The sequence below is a fragment of the Geotrypetes seraphini genome, chromosome 3, assembly GCF_902459505.1.
Source record: "Geotrypetes seraphini chromosome 3, aGeoSer1.1, whole genome shotgun sequence".
Classification (NCBI taxonomy): Eukaryota; Metazoa; Chordata; class Amphibia; order Gymnophiona; family Dermophiidae; genus Geotrypetes; species Geotrypetes seraphini.
This window is the reverse complement of record NC_047086.1, coordinates 7,367,701-7,381,950: the sequence shown is the minus strand read 5'-3', so window position 1 is coordinate 7,381,950 and position 14,250 is coordinate 7,367,701. Positions and strand designations below refer to the sequence as shown.

The 14,250-nt window shown below is 45.5% G+C and overlaps 1 protein-coding gene across 1 annotated transcript in view; it reads right to left on the bottom strand.

Annotated features, from left to right (window-relative positions):
- The window catches only part of AK9 (adenylate kinase 9), a 1,007,389-nt gene that overhangs the window by 305,465 nt on the left and 687,674 nt on the right, over positions 1–14,250 (bottom strand). The window contains exon 27 of the mRNA XM_033936269.1: positions 11,306–11,575. Within this exon, the coding sequence (XP_033792160.1) occupies positions 11,306–11,575 (270 nt within the window). The remainder of the gene's footprint in view (positions 1–11,305; positions 11,576–14,250) is intronic.

The window sequence follows — 14,250 nt, the reverse complement described above, 5'->3', positions numbered from 1 at the left end:
GTATCTTGCGGTGTCGAAATCGCCGGTGCCGACTTGGAAGAAGTTGCCGATGCAGGAGTCGATGCCGGTGGAACTTTCATAGCGGCACCGAAAAGAAGCTGCTGCTGAATCTGGCGATTCTTCAAAGTTCTCTTTTGGAGAGAACCACAGCAGGTGCACGTCGCAGCCCTATGGTCCAGACCCAAGCACTGAAGGCACCATTTGTGCGGGTCGGATAAAGAAATAGGGCGTGCACACCGCTGACACTTTTTAAAACCCGGTGAAGGGGGCATGAAGGGAAAAACAGCAGTAGCAAAATCGAAGCCCGAGGCTTCGATGGTGCCAACAGGCCCCGCCGGGGCCGACCGAAAAAGTCGAAAAAAAAAAAAGCCTTTTTTTTTTTTTTAAATTTAATCAAGAAAAGAATTAAAAAACGAGAACGTGAAGAGTTTCACGAGGAAAAATACGCGAGCAGGAAGGCGAAAAAAGGATTATCTAACAGCCGTTGGAAAACACGCGTCTTCTTAGCTCCGCGGAAACTAAGAAACTGGGGACTGCGCGCTTTCGTCGGGCGGGAAGGCACTCGCGCACGCGCGGTGCGGCCTAGCTAGAACTTTCTAAATTCTTAGAGTGCAATCACTCTAAAATTGTCCGTACCGGGGCTCCGTCGGTGCCGTCACCCATCAGTCAAGAATATGCTGCCTGCTTGTCCTGGGATAAAGAAAGCAATGAAAACAACAATATTAGCAATTCACTTCCCAGCGATGAAACAGGAAATGAGCTGAAATTAAAAACTACAAAAAATGAGATTGTTGAGGAATAGTAGCTGGAAAGCAATGACCACAAACACCCACAGTCTAAGCAACAAAGTTCATGATCTGCAAGCCTGATGTTAGAGGCAGAGCTGGATATTGTTGCTATCACAGAGACGTGGTTCAGTGACTCCCATGGACTGGATGCAAATATACCAGGATATAATCCTTTTAGGAAGGAGAGAGATGATCAAAGAGGTGGAGGAGTAGCTCTCTATGTAAAGATCGATATCCAAGTGACTGAAATGCAGGGGACCCGGGGAGAGGAAGAAGCGATATGGATCGCTTTGAAAAGACAAGATGAAACTTCTATTTATGTGGGTGTAGTCTAAAGACCTCCGACTCAATTGCAGCAAATTGATAAAGATCTGATTGTGGATATCCAAAAGTTTGGAAAGAAGGAGGAGGTGCTGTTGGGTGACTTCAATCTGCCGGATGCGGACTGGAATGTTCTGTCTGCATAATTGGAAAGAAGTAGGGAGATTGTGGATGCCTTTCAAGAGGCTCTGCTCAGACAAATGGTAACGGAACCAACGAGGGAAAAAGTGATACTAGATCTGGTCCTCACAAATGGGAAGAGTATCTCTAATGTTCGCGTGGGTGCCTATCTGGGAAATAGCGATCATCAAACGGTTTGGTTTGATATAACAGCTAAAGTGGAGGGCGGCCACACAAAACTCAAAGTCCTAGATTTCAAATGTACAGACTTTAGTAAAATGGGAGCGTACCTGAAGAAAGAGCTGTTAGGATGGGATGACATAAGAGAAGAGGAAAAACAGTGGTCTAAGCTGAAAGGAGCAATAAAAATGGCTACTGACCTTTATGTAAGGAAAATAAATAAAAACAAGAGAAAAAGAAAATTGAAATGATTCTCTACACTTGTTGCGGAGAAAATGAAGGCAAAAGAGCTGGTGTTCGTGAAATATAAAAATACCCAAGAAGAGGAGTACAGAAAGGACTGCCAGGTAAAACTGAAAGAAGCCAACAGAGAGAGAGACACGCCTGGTGACAGCACAAGCGGAACAGCATTTTTTCAGATATATTAGTGAAAGGAAGAAGAAAAATTTAATTGCGAGACTAAAAGATGATATGTATTGATATGTGGAGAGTGATGAGGAAAAAGGAAATATGTTAAACAAATACTTCTGTGTTCATGGAAGAAGATCCTGGAGAAGGGCTGAAATTCTCTGCCACAGTTACACACGAGAATGGAGTAGATACCATGCCATTCACAGAAGAAAGTGTTTATGAAAAACTTGAAGATAGACAAAGCGATGGGACTGGACAGGATCCATCCCAGGATACTGAATGATCTCAAAGAAGTTCTGGCGGGTCCTATTAAAGATTTGTTCAACAAATCTTTGGAGACGGGAGTCCTTCCTGGGGACTGGAGAAGAGAAGATGTGGTCCCTATTCACAAAAGTGGTCACAGAGATGAAGTGGGACACTACAGGCTGGTAAGCCTCACTTTGGTTATTGGAAAAATAATGGAAGCGTTGCTGAAAGAAAGGATAGTGAAATTCCTAGAATCAAATGGGTTACAGGATCCGAGGAAACATGGTTTTACAAAAGGTAAATCGTGGCAGACGAATCTGATTGAATTCTTTGATTGGGTGACTGGAGAATTGATTAAAGGGCATATGCTGGACGTAATTTACTTAGATTTCAACAAAACCTTTGACACAGTTCCTCATAGGAGGCTCTTGAACAAACTTGATGGGCTGAAGTTAGGACCAAAAGACGTTAACTGGATTAGAAACTGGTTGACGGACAGACGCCAGAGGGTGGTGGTTAATGGAATTCGCTCGGAAGAGGGAAAGGTGAGTTGTGGAGTCCCTCAGGGATTGGTGCTGGGGCCGATCCTGTTCAATATGTTTGTGAGTGACATTGCCGAAGGGTTAGAAGGAAAAGTTTGCCTTTTTGCGGATGATACCAAGAATTATAACAGAGTAGACACCAAGGAGGGTGTGGAAAACATGGAAAAGGATCTGCAAAAGTTAGAAGAATAGTTTAATATCTGGCAACTAAAATTTAATGCAAAGAAATGCAGAGTAATGCATTTGGGGATTAGAAATCGGAAGGAGCCGCAGTGGTGTATCAAGGGGGGCAGTCCGCCCCGGGTGCACACCCCAAAGGGGTGCACAGCTGGCCACCCACCGGGGAATAGGCTGCCACCAGGGAAAGGCTTCTACTGCCGTCATCGGTAACAAGCCGGCCGAGTTCTCCCTTCTTTTCTTCCCTGCAGGGCCGACCAACTCTCGCTGCCCGACGTCAATTCTGACGTCGGAGAGGACATTCTGGGCCAGCCAATTGCTGCCTGGCTGGCCCGGAACGTCCTCTACGACATCAGAATTGACGTCAGGCAGCAAAGAGTTGGTCGGCCCCGCGGGGAAGAGAAGCAGGGCGAACTCAAAGCTGGCCTGTTCCCGATTGTGGCAGTGGCAGCCTATTCCCCAGCGATGGTTGCATAGGGGAGGGGAAGGAGAAAGAAAGAAATGGGGGGGAACAGGGAGCCAGAAAGAAAGGGGGCAGGGTGAAACAAAGAAAAAGAAAAAATGGGGCACGGAGAAAGAAAGAGAAAGACAGACAGAGAGAAAGAAAGAGGGCATGGAGAAAGAAAGAAAGAAGGGGGCAGGGTGAAACAAAGAAAGAAATGGGGCACGCAGAAAGAGAGAGAAAGACAGACATACAGAAAGAAAGGGGGCATGGAGAAAGAAAGAAAGAAGGAGGCAGGATGAAAGAAAGAAAAAGTTGGGGGAGGGAATGAGGTCTGGAGGAGAGGAAGCATACAGGAGGCTGAAAGAAGGGAAGAAATATTGGATGCACAGTCAGAAGAATAAAGTGCAACCAGTGACTGATGAAATTACCAAACAAAGGTAGGAAAATGATTTTATTTTCAACTTAGTGATCAAAATGTGTCCGTTTTGAGAATTTATATATGCTGTCTATATTTTGCACTATGGCCCCCTTTTACTAAACCACAATAGCGTTTTTTAGCGCAGGGAGCCTATGAGCGTTGAGACTGCGTGGGGCATTCAGCGCAACTCCCTGTGCTAAAAACCGCTATCGCGGTTTAGTAAAAAAGGGAGGGGATATATTTGTCTATTTTTGTATAGTTGTTACTGAGGTGACATTGCATAAAGTCATCTGCCTTGACCTCTTTGAAAATCCGCGGAATATAAATGATAATTAACATTTTCTCTGCGTATAGTATGCATATAGTGTTTTAAAATTTTATTGTTGGTAGATCATTTTGACTTGGCCATGAAGGTAAGGGGGAGGGAGGGAGGGGAGCTGCTGAAAGACATCTAGTAATCCTTTTTTTTAGCTTGTGTCCATTGCTTCCAATCTCCCACCAGGAATAATTGGCACACCAATGTCCATGGGTTCCCAGCTTTCCAGCTGCCTCTCAATTGTGGGATCAGGCACCTTTGAAATGTCCACCATTTCACAATCTTTTCCCAGCTCATCAGCATTCAGCTGGGTAGACAAGCCCTGCTGCCTCTGAGGCCCTCGTTCCCAGCCTCTTTGCTCCTCCACCTCTCTGGTTCTGAGCTGCCTCGTTTAACTGGCTCCAAGCCACCCCTCCCTGCTCTGAAGAGGAGAAAGGGAAAAAGCTCCCTTGGCAGCTGTGACTGCTCACGTGTTAGCTTCCTGCTGGTTCTCTGCCTATCTGGGAAATGTAGTCTCCTTGCTCCTGAGGTTTTAGGTGAGCTAAAAGCAGGCTTGGTAGAGTGAACTATAGCTGGTCTGAGCTCTACCTGGCAGTCTCTGTCTAGCTCATCATGACTGGTGTAAGGGAGATCAGCGCTACTATATTCAGCAGAGATAACCTGGTCAGCTCTCCTGCATAGGGGTTTACTGTTCTTTCTAGTCAATCCTGTGATGAAGCTAGGAGGAGAGCTAGATTTGTCACACTTCCCGCTATTGCCTCTGGATAACATCTGCTCTGGGTTCCTTCTTTAAAAATAATAAATACCCATAGAACAACAATATTCTCAGTTACCACACCTACACTCTGAAATGCATTACCTACTCATCTTTGGGCAGAGCAAAAGCAGAGAGCGGATGTGTAGAATTCATGACGGAATACTCCGCCTGAACTGCTGTGTCTGAATCAAGTTCTAATGTCCGCAGGAATTCAGAGATACGATCAGGAAGGCAACTGGACTTAACCTGCACACCATCTGATCCTCTCCCACATTGTGGGAAACAGCGTTCTGGGAATCTCCGAGATCCACTAGGCTAGCCACATCAGCCAAGCTTGTCGAAGATCTGTGCGACAGCAAAACTTAGAAATTGAAACAGGCACCAAGTTTCCAAGTTTACTGTAAATTTGATTGATTGCTTATCAAAATGCCAAGGGGCTCATAATTGAAAGAGAAAAATATCATATACCGTCCTAAGTCGGCACTTGGACGAACATTGTAAAAATGCGTCCAAGTGCCGATAATAAAAATGGGTTTGGAAATGTTTTGCTATTTTTGATTTTTATCCGTTTCCTGAAAGTTTTGGGACTAAGTTTATTTTTGTGTTCAGAATTGTTTAAGCTTCCCAGAACTAGGCTCTGAAGAATTCATGCACATAGTATGGAGCTTGAACTGCCTAACATTTGCAAATTACACAGCGTTTGGTTTCACTCCTCTCCACACAGCTGGAGGGTAATTAGCTATAGATAAGCTACTACAGGGAACGTAAACCATGGAGGAGCTCCGTTTGTATGAGCTCCCTAGCTGCAGGCGGTCTGTATGAGAGCTGCAAGTTTAGCCATTTCCTTTTTGGTTTTGAAAAGTTTTATTTTTCATACAGCAAGTATCTTTTTTGCTTCTCTCTCCTGTTCTTTCACAGGAAGAGAGCATTGCTAAAACTATCTTAACCATTTAAGGCTGGTGAAGAGGACTGAGTTAGAAAGACTAGAGTTCAGCCACAGTTCTCATATGATTTTTGTGGTTTTGAAATAAGAACCAGGCTGTTGTCTATGAAGCCAGTGTGGCCAGGTTGGCCCAGCATTTTATGTTTTGGTTCCTGAACAAATGTATTGTAAAGTACTGCATCCTGCTGATAACACCAGAGCAGCCTGACCAAGGGTCAGAAATAAAAGTACATCTTTATTTTGGACATTTCTGGGTGTGTGTGGTTTTCCTTGCCTATTTCACTGTGGTCATTTACCTGACGTTTTCACCCTAGACCATTGCCTAGGGAGCCTGAAGGATTCCTTAGTTGGAAGGAACACACTGGAAGCAGTATCAGTCGTTGTGAACCAGGCTTGCTGCGCTTATCAGGAACCCGGGTTGCGACAGAAGTTGCCGCTGGCTTTCAGGCAGACCAGCAAGGGAGCAGATTGACATGCTGGAATCCAAAGTTTGCACAGACTGCCGCACTATAGTCAGAGAAAGACACATGCAAAGCCTGCTTTCTCATGAAACCCTGATACATCATATTCACAAATTCAGGCAGAAAATAGTCCCCGGCAGCCAGAGCTGATTTGCAGAACTCAGATTTGGAATAGTTTGAAGACTTAGAAGACTTTTCCCGGAACTGCGCTTGTTTTTCGCAAAAGCACCTTCAGCGCCCAATTTTGGCGTCAGACGCTGGAAATGCGTTTACGCCCCTTGTGGGCCGTGGTGCACAGAATAAATGGCTGCAAAACCGCAAACCATCCACCGCATTTACGGCATGAATCCATACCATCCTGTCCTGAGGTGGCCATCTGTGAAGTTTGGAGCAAAAATGAAGCTTCTAAGTCCACAAAATATATTGTATTTTTCATTCCATAAGACGCACCCCAGATTTAGAGAAGGAAAGCAAGAAAAAACCCCATTCTGAACCAAATTGTATACTAATATATACCCGACACCTTTAAATTCCATCCCAGCCCCCCGGCACCTTTAAATTCCGTCCCAGCCCCCCCATCAATCATCACTTTTACATACTTCCAACACCTTTAAATTCCATCCCAGCCCCTCAATCAATCAATCATCACTTTTACATACCCCCAGCACCTTTAAATTCCATCCCAGCCCCCCGGCAGTACCTTTAAAATGTGGAGGTTGGTGGTCGGCTGCCTGATGATTGCCTTGGCCCGCGGCGCATAAGCGCGCTAATGCCTGGGCCCAACACTTCTTAATTGTGCAAGTTGCTGGTGCTTCGCTGGACGGCTGCCTACTGTTTGTGCGCCACTGGCCCCGACGTGCCGGTAACATAATAGATGACGGCAGATAAAGACCCAAATGGTCCATCCAGTCTGCCCAACCTGATTCAATTTAATTTTTTTAAATTTTTTCTGCTTAGCTATTTCTGGGAAAGAATTCAAAGCTCTACCCGGTACTGTGCTTGGGTTCCAACTGCTTAAGTCTCCGTCAAATCTCACTCCAGCCCATCTACACCCTCCCCAGCCCATCCTCAACCTAAAGGCCACATACCATGCAAGTCTGCCTAGTACTAGCCTTAATTCAATATTTACTATTATTTTCTGATTCTAGATCCTCTGTATTCATCCCACGCTTCTTTGGAGAGGAAAACGGTGACAGAGTTGAAAGAAGCGTGGGATGAACATTAGAGGATCTAGAATCAACCAGTCATCCTTTTAGGGAATCACCAGAATGCCCTCTGTCCGCATGGCTGCCGCGACAACCACCAGAACCTTGGTGAATGTCCAGGGAGCCGTGGCAAATTCAAAAGGAAGCGTACAGAACTGCTAGTGCTGACCCAAGATCGCAAAACGAAGGAACGTGCTGATGGGAAGCCTGGATTGGAACATGCAAGGAGGCCTCCGTCAAGTTGAGAGAGGCTAAATATTCTCCTGGCTGAACTGCCAGAATCACATATCGCAATGTCTTCAAGCGAGAAGACAGAATTCTGAGAGCCCTGTTGACCCCCTTCAAATCTCAGATGGGCCAAAATGACCCCACTTTCTTGGGCACCACAAAGTAAATCGAGTACCTGCCAGAGTAACATGCCTGAGGGGAAACAGGAACAACAGCTTAGAGATCTAACAATCTTTTAAGGATCTGGTGAAAAACCTGTTTCTTCAACGCTGCCTGACAAGGAGAAGCTAGAAAATGATCTGGCAGGGAATGGGTAAACTGCAGAGTAGAACCGTCCCGAATTACATCCAGCCAAACACCCATTGGAACCAGAGGGGGTGCGGGCACAGAGTCACTGGGCAAGATGGACAGCGGGGGAACCAGTGGAGGGATTCTCAGCCTCCCAACGGGCCCGACAGGACTACATTCGCTGAAAGAAACAACCCCTGGCAAAATCAGAGGTCGGGTAGGGAGCAGTTCCATGCTCAGGGCGGTACCTGTGAAAATCCCACAGACTCCCCCGAGCAGTGCCATCTCGAACAGCCTGGCAAGCATTGTCTGCAGGCAGGGCACTTTAGAGTCTATCAGAGTTTGAACTAACCATCCAAAACCTCTGGAAAGTATCAAGGACACCTGAAAAGGAAAATTCAGAGAGTTTAATGATGGACACTGCATCCGTCGACCAAGCCCGAAGCTAGAAGGTCCAACATGCAGCCATGGATTTGGCAGACGTCCGCAAGAAGTCATAGAGGGCGTCTGAGAGGAAAGAGGCAGCCATCTGAATCTTTGCTATCTCCTGACCATCAGACTCACTGTCAAGGACCCGCTCGGCCCATTGAAACACGGCCCGTGACACCAGTCCCACACAAATAGCTGCCTGGACCCCCAAGGAAGACACATCAAAATTCTATTTAAGAATGGTCTCCAATTTACGTTCCTCAGAGTCTAATAAGACAGAACTGCCCTCGATGGGCACAGTATGCCGCGTAGCAATAGCTGAGACCACCACGTTCATCACTGGTGACTTTAAGGTAGTCCTATCCTTCACTGGGACGGGATACAAATAAGCAAAGGAGCGCGCAAACTGAAAAGACGCTTCCGGCGAAGTCCACTGTGCCAGGATAATATCAAGTAAAAAACGGATGTATTGGACATGAGTGGGAAGCAGAGGAAATCCCCCAAAGAAGAGGCTCCTCAACACTCAAGGTCGCAGGCTGCGCCTCCTCAAAGCCCAACACTGAAGAGATCTGCTGAATCAGATCTGAGAGCTTGTCCCTCTGAAAAAGGCGCACCTCAAATGCCTCCTCGCTGGTAGATGGAAAAAAACAAGTCCCTGGTACCAGTGGCCGTCCCCTTGAGAGGATTCTGGAGGTGTCCCCAAGGGTCCAGGTCCTCATGTAAAAGTTAAAACTCTCCTCAGACAAGTCCTCGTCTGAGGCCATACGTGGGCGCCAGGATGAGAGAGGAGGAGGGGGGACGCAAAAAGAATTAAGGAGTCAAAACATCAGGGGGCGCGGAGGGAACAAACCCCCGAGACCCCCTGGACACAAATAGGACCCCCGGCCGCCAGAAAATATGCTTTACACAAAGTAAAAAAAAAAAAAAAAGGGGGGGGGGATAAAAACCTCTGGCAGCCCCATGGGACTCCCTGCCCCAGCAGGGAACCCAGCTGTAACCTGTCACTGTTATGTCAAAACAGGGAGAAGGCACCTGAGGCTAAATACAAGATGGAGGGGCTATCTGAGGAAAAACGGCAAAAATGCGCCAAAAATAGCCCCTCCAGGGCCTGTAGCGGCTGGGAAGACTAAACTGTTCAGCCGCTAAAGCAGGCAAAAGCCGGCATCAGCTGAGAGAAAAAAACAGCTGACGGGATATACCCAGCTGCATTGGCGGCGGCTGAGGAAAACCCTCCATGGGCAGCAGCAAAAGATCAGGCTTCCCTGCAAAGCTCTTCTGGCTTGCGAGGCACTAGCGGCGGGGAGCCCTGGGCACCTCCGCACCAGCTGTTTTCAGGCCGGCCACGAGTGCCTCACGTCTGGACCAAATTGTGCACCTCTCCCCCGAGAAGTGCTCAATTGCTCCATATGTGACCTAGCTGAAAGAAAAGTGCCGGTTAGTTGATAAATACAGTAATTTACAGCATATTTAAAGAGAAAGCAACCCTTCAGACCGGCACTGCTTCAGGATTTATTATTTTTTTCCACAGAACAGACTCCACTGGCTCTCTAAACAATGTGCCTTACCACCAGGGGGTAAGGCTTACTGTTGAGGCACCTCTAGAAAAATGTTGGGGAGTTGGAGGAAAGGGGAGAGGTACCTCGCTTGAGACCCGCCCGGTTTGACACCCCCGAGGTCGGACGGACAGCCAAACAGGGCCCACCCAAGCTCAATCCGGCAACAAAAAGGGACAAAAATTCCTAAACAAATTCCAACAGCCCTACCAAGGGAGATGGGTACAGCTCACCACACCTGCTGGAGACTGAGAGAAGACTGAAGTAATTAGGGAGGGGTCACATGATATGTACAGTTCCAAAGTTTTGTCTCAGTCTGCACCTGCTGGTCATGATGAGATATATACCCGCTTGTAAGATTAAACTATGCTGGTTTGGAGAGTTGCTAAAGAACTGACATTACAGCCATCATACTGCCAATAGGGCTTGAGGACCTACTATATAAAGCCAAACTGCAGATCTCACAGCATACCCTGAAGAAAGCTAAAGCTTGATGGCTGAAATATCGGTTCTACCTGATAGGATGCAGCAACACTCGGAAACCTGCAACAAGTATGATGGCAAATGTGGAAACCCTGAGAGAATATACAACCCAGCTTCATGGGGAGAACATCTTTAAACTCACCAGAGACTTTTCCATTGTATAGGAAAAAAAGCCCAACTGATTTTTCCACCAAAATTAAAATTTGTGACCAAATGACTTTCCTGCCTCATTTACCTCAAGCTCCAACCAATTGGGTTTGAGGACCTATTATATAAAGATAAACCACAGACCTCACAGCATATCCTGAAGAAAGTCACCCTCACTCACTTGCTCTCCTCCTCTTACTGCCTCTTGTCATACAACACTTTTGCATGCTTTTCTATACTCTGGCTGCTTATTTGCTCACTCTGCTGACCATGACAAATTAGAGTAAGAGGTAGGAAATTAGCTGCAGCAGCAGCAAAGAACCCCTAACTTGAACCCTATCCTAGAGCTTACTCAGCCTCAGTTCCCTAAACTGGTTCCTGCTCCTTTCTGTCAGCCTGAAATTTGAGAGAGCCTCTCCAAGCCTCTTATACTGGGTGTCTAAGGAAATCTCTTATGTCTTTGTCTCACTACCTCCAATGACCTGTACAATCCCCCCTCTCATGCTCACCTTAACCACCTCATTGCTTGTAATTATGATCAATTGCAAGTTCTTGTTAAATTTTGTTTATCTGTTGTGAAAACTCCCCTCCTCATGCTCACCTCAATATCTACATTACTTGTAAATCTAGTTTATTGTAATTTCTTATTAAACTTTGTTTAATTGATGTGAACCGCCTAGAACTCCCTGGGTATGGCGGTATACAAGAATAAAGTTATTATTAGATGAGATTCTCAATTGCAGATCAAAGACAAGCACATCCAAACCTTTAAAAATATGCACAAGAGATGAGAGAAAACAAGAGTCTCTGGTGACCCTTTTGTTTTGGCTCTTGAAAGAGCTGTTACCTTTGTAGTTTCCTCCTCAGAATCGCCCTCAGGTGGGAAAGCATCTCCTGAACTCAGCAGTGTAGCCAATAAGGCAGCCTCATCTATCACAGGAACACTGTCTTCTTCACTTTCTGGTTTGATTTTCTTTTGATACTTGAATGTCATTATTTCCTCCAGGTACAACTTGAACTGGATGTGGAAAATTGCTAGTTTGCTGGCTAGCCATCGTGCGACTGTTGTTTTTCCTGCTCCTGTACAACCCAGCAAGAACACCCTTAATGGAGGAACCTGTAAAGAGAACATTAACATCAAAACCCAAAGATTTAGGCTACACCACACAAAATTATCATTTCCACTTTTAAAAATCATTTTGGGGTCCTTTTACAAGACTGCAGTAAAAATTGGCCTTATTGTGCCCTTATGTTGGTCTTTGTCATGCGATAAGACCATTTTTATTGGGATCGTAAAAACAGCACAATTACTTACCGTAACAGGCGTTATCCAGGGATAGCAGGCAGATATTCTCACATGTGGGTGACGTCATCCAAGGAATCCCAGTACGGACAGCTTTAAAAGTGCATCGCCAGTTTAAGAACTTAAGAAAGTTTGCAAACTGCTTACACTGCTCATGCGCGAGTGCCTTCCCACCCAACGCAGGATCACAGCTCCTCACCAATAAGCAAGCTAAGAAGCCAACCAGGAGAGATGGGTGGGTTGTGAGAATATCTGCCTGCTGTCCCTGGATAACATCTGTTACAGTAAATAACTGTGCTTTACTTTCCCCACTTTCTCACTCCTCCAGACCCGATGGGATCTCCTGGCTACGCATTTTTGGGCCTATTTGCAAGCCAGACATTACTATTTTTCCCTAACTCGACAGTGGGGAGAGACATGGGCACTGGGGAAATTGGACTCTTACTTGGCACTCTTACCTTCTCAAACAAATACCTTGTCCACTTGGTATAGGCTACTCAAAAATGCTCTTCCCCCCTCTTATCTACCTAGGATTGTGGCCCAGTGGTCTCGAGATTTAGCTCTCGAATTTACCGAGAACCAATTTCTGGACCTTTTTACTAACCTTAATCAATTCACGGGATCAATGGACCTTAGGGAAATGCAATATAAGATCTTGCATCAGACTTACATCTCTAGGGCTCGGGGATATGCCATGGGTTTTATGAGATGATGGCACTTGCTCTCATTGTCGGAGAGCGAGGGGCACACTACTGCACATGTTTTTGAAGTGCCCCCATGCGGCTTTATGGCTCCAGGTTCTCCCTTTTCTTGAGGGCCTTCTTGGCCAGACCATTCCCCGGTCTTATGGCCTCTTATTGTTGGGTGACCTGGGGGATGTATCCGCTGCAGGCTTTACCACACCGTATCAGAAGTTTTTGTACACTGCACTTTTAGTGGTGAAAAAGCTGTTGCTTTTACATTGGGTGGGGCCTGAGCCCGCATCCTTCACTCAATGGCTTCACAACATGCGGGAGATAGCTGCTTTTGAACTTCAAACCCATGCGGCATCTACTGGACGTGATAGGGTAGTATACGTTTCCCTGTGGAGAGCATTTCAAGTTGAGGCTGAATCCGCAGCTCCCATAGCCTTGCCTTAATCTGGTCCTTTTTTGGTTATGGGTAGCCCCTTGATTGGGGCTTCCTCCGTGCACCCTGACCGGTGACTCTCGAGCGCAGTTGGTTGATAACCTTCCCCCAAATTACCCACCTTAACACCTTCCAATTAAACAAATACCATAAATAGATTGTAACCTACCCTCTCTAACTGCATTCCATATGTATTTTTCATACAGTTCTTCACTGTCAGTTTAATTTCCATCCTATAAGTTCACATAGAATTTTTCTTTTTTCAACCATCTTTATTTTCTCTTCTTTATTAATTTCCAGGTACTTTAGTTAGATTGTGAGCCTTCGGGACAGTAAGGGAATTTTTTAAGTACCTTCTTACTTCTCATTTATAATCTTAATGTATATTTTCTTCAAACCGCTTAGAACCTAAAGGATATAGCGGTATATAAGAAATAAATTACATTACATTACATTGTGGTATGTCTGTGGAGTGCTAGGTGGGTGGCTGTTGTGGATTGTGTGGATTGTCTGTGCTGGATAGTTATGTCTGTTGGCTGGGTGGGTGATTGTAGGATGTGGGGTTTCTACTAACGACAAAAATGTTTTTGCAGTCTTCCTTATCTTGAGGAGGGTGCTTTCGGGGGCACCTTTTGAGACTCGTTTTTAGCGAGACTCTTCTTTTTCATTCCATCGATTGTGTGTTTCTCCATGACGGCTGTTAAGATTGCTCCTCCTCTGCTATGCGGCATCTGTATTTCCTACTGTTTTGCTTTGTTGTTGTACCTGTTCTGTGGTCATATGCCAGATCACTGTTGTGTATATTTGACTGCTTTTTCAATAAAAATTATATTAAAAAAAAAAAAAAGTAACTGTGCTTTATCCCAGGACAAGCAGGCAACATATTCTCACACATGGGACTCCTTAGCTTATTAGAATGGTATGGAGGGATTGTGACAATAAATTTTACAATACTGCTTGACCGAAGAATTGAATACTGTTTGACTGAAGAATTGAATTCCAGACAGTAGTGAGATGTAAATATATGAACTGAGGACCAAGTAGCAGCTTTATATATTTCATCAATAGAAGTTGGGCTTAGAAAAAGCAACAGAAGTTGCCATAGCTCAGATCTTATGAGCTGTAATCCAACTCCAAGTTGCAGCCCAGCCTGAGCATAAGAGAAAACAATACAAACCGCTAACCCTGTTCTTGGGCCTGTTTTTAACATTTTTATAAATGATTTTGCTGAAGGGTTGTCGGGTAAGATTTGTCTCTTTGCGGATGATACCAAAATCTGCAATAAAGTAGACACCCAGGATGGTGTGAATAACATGAAGAAAGACCTAGCGAAGCTTGAAGAATGGTCTGAAATTTGGCAG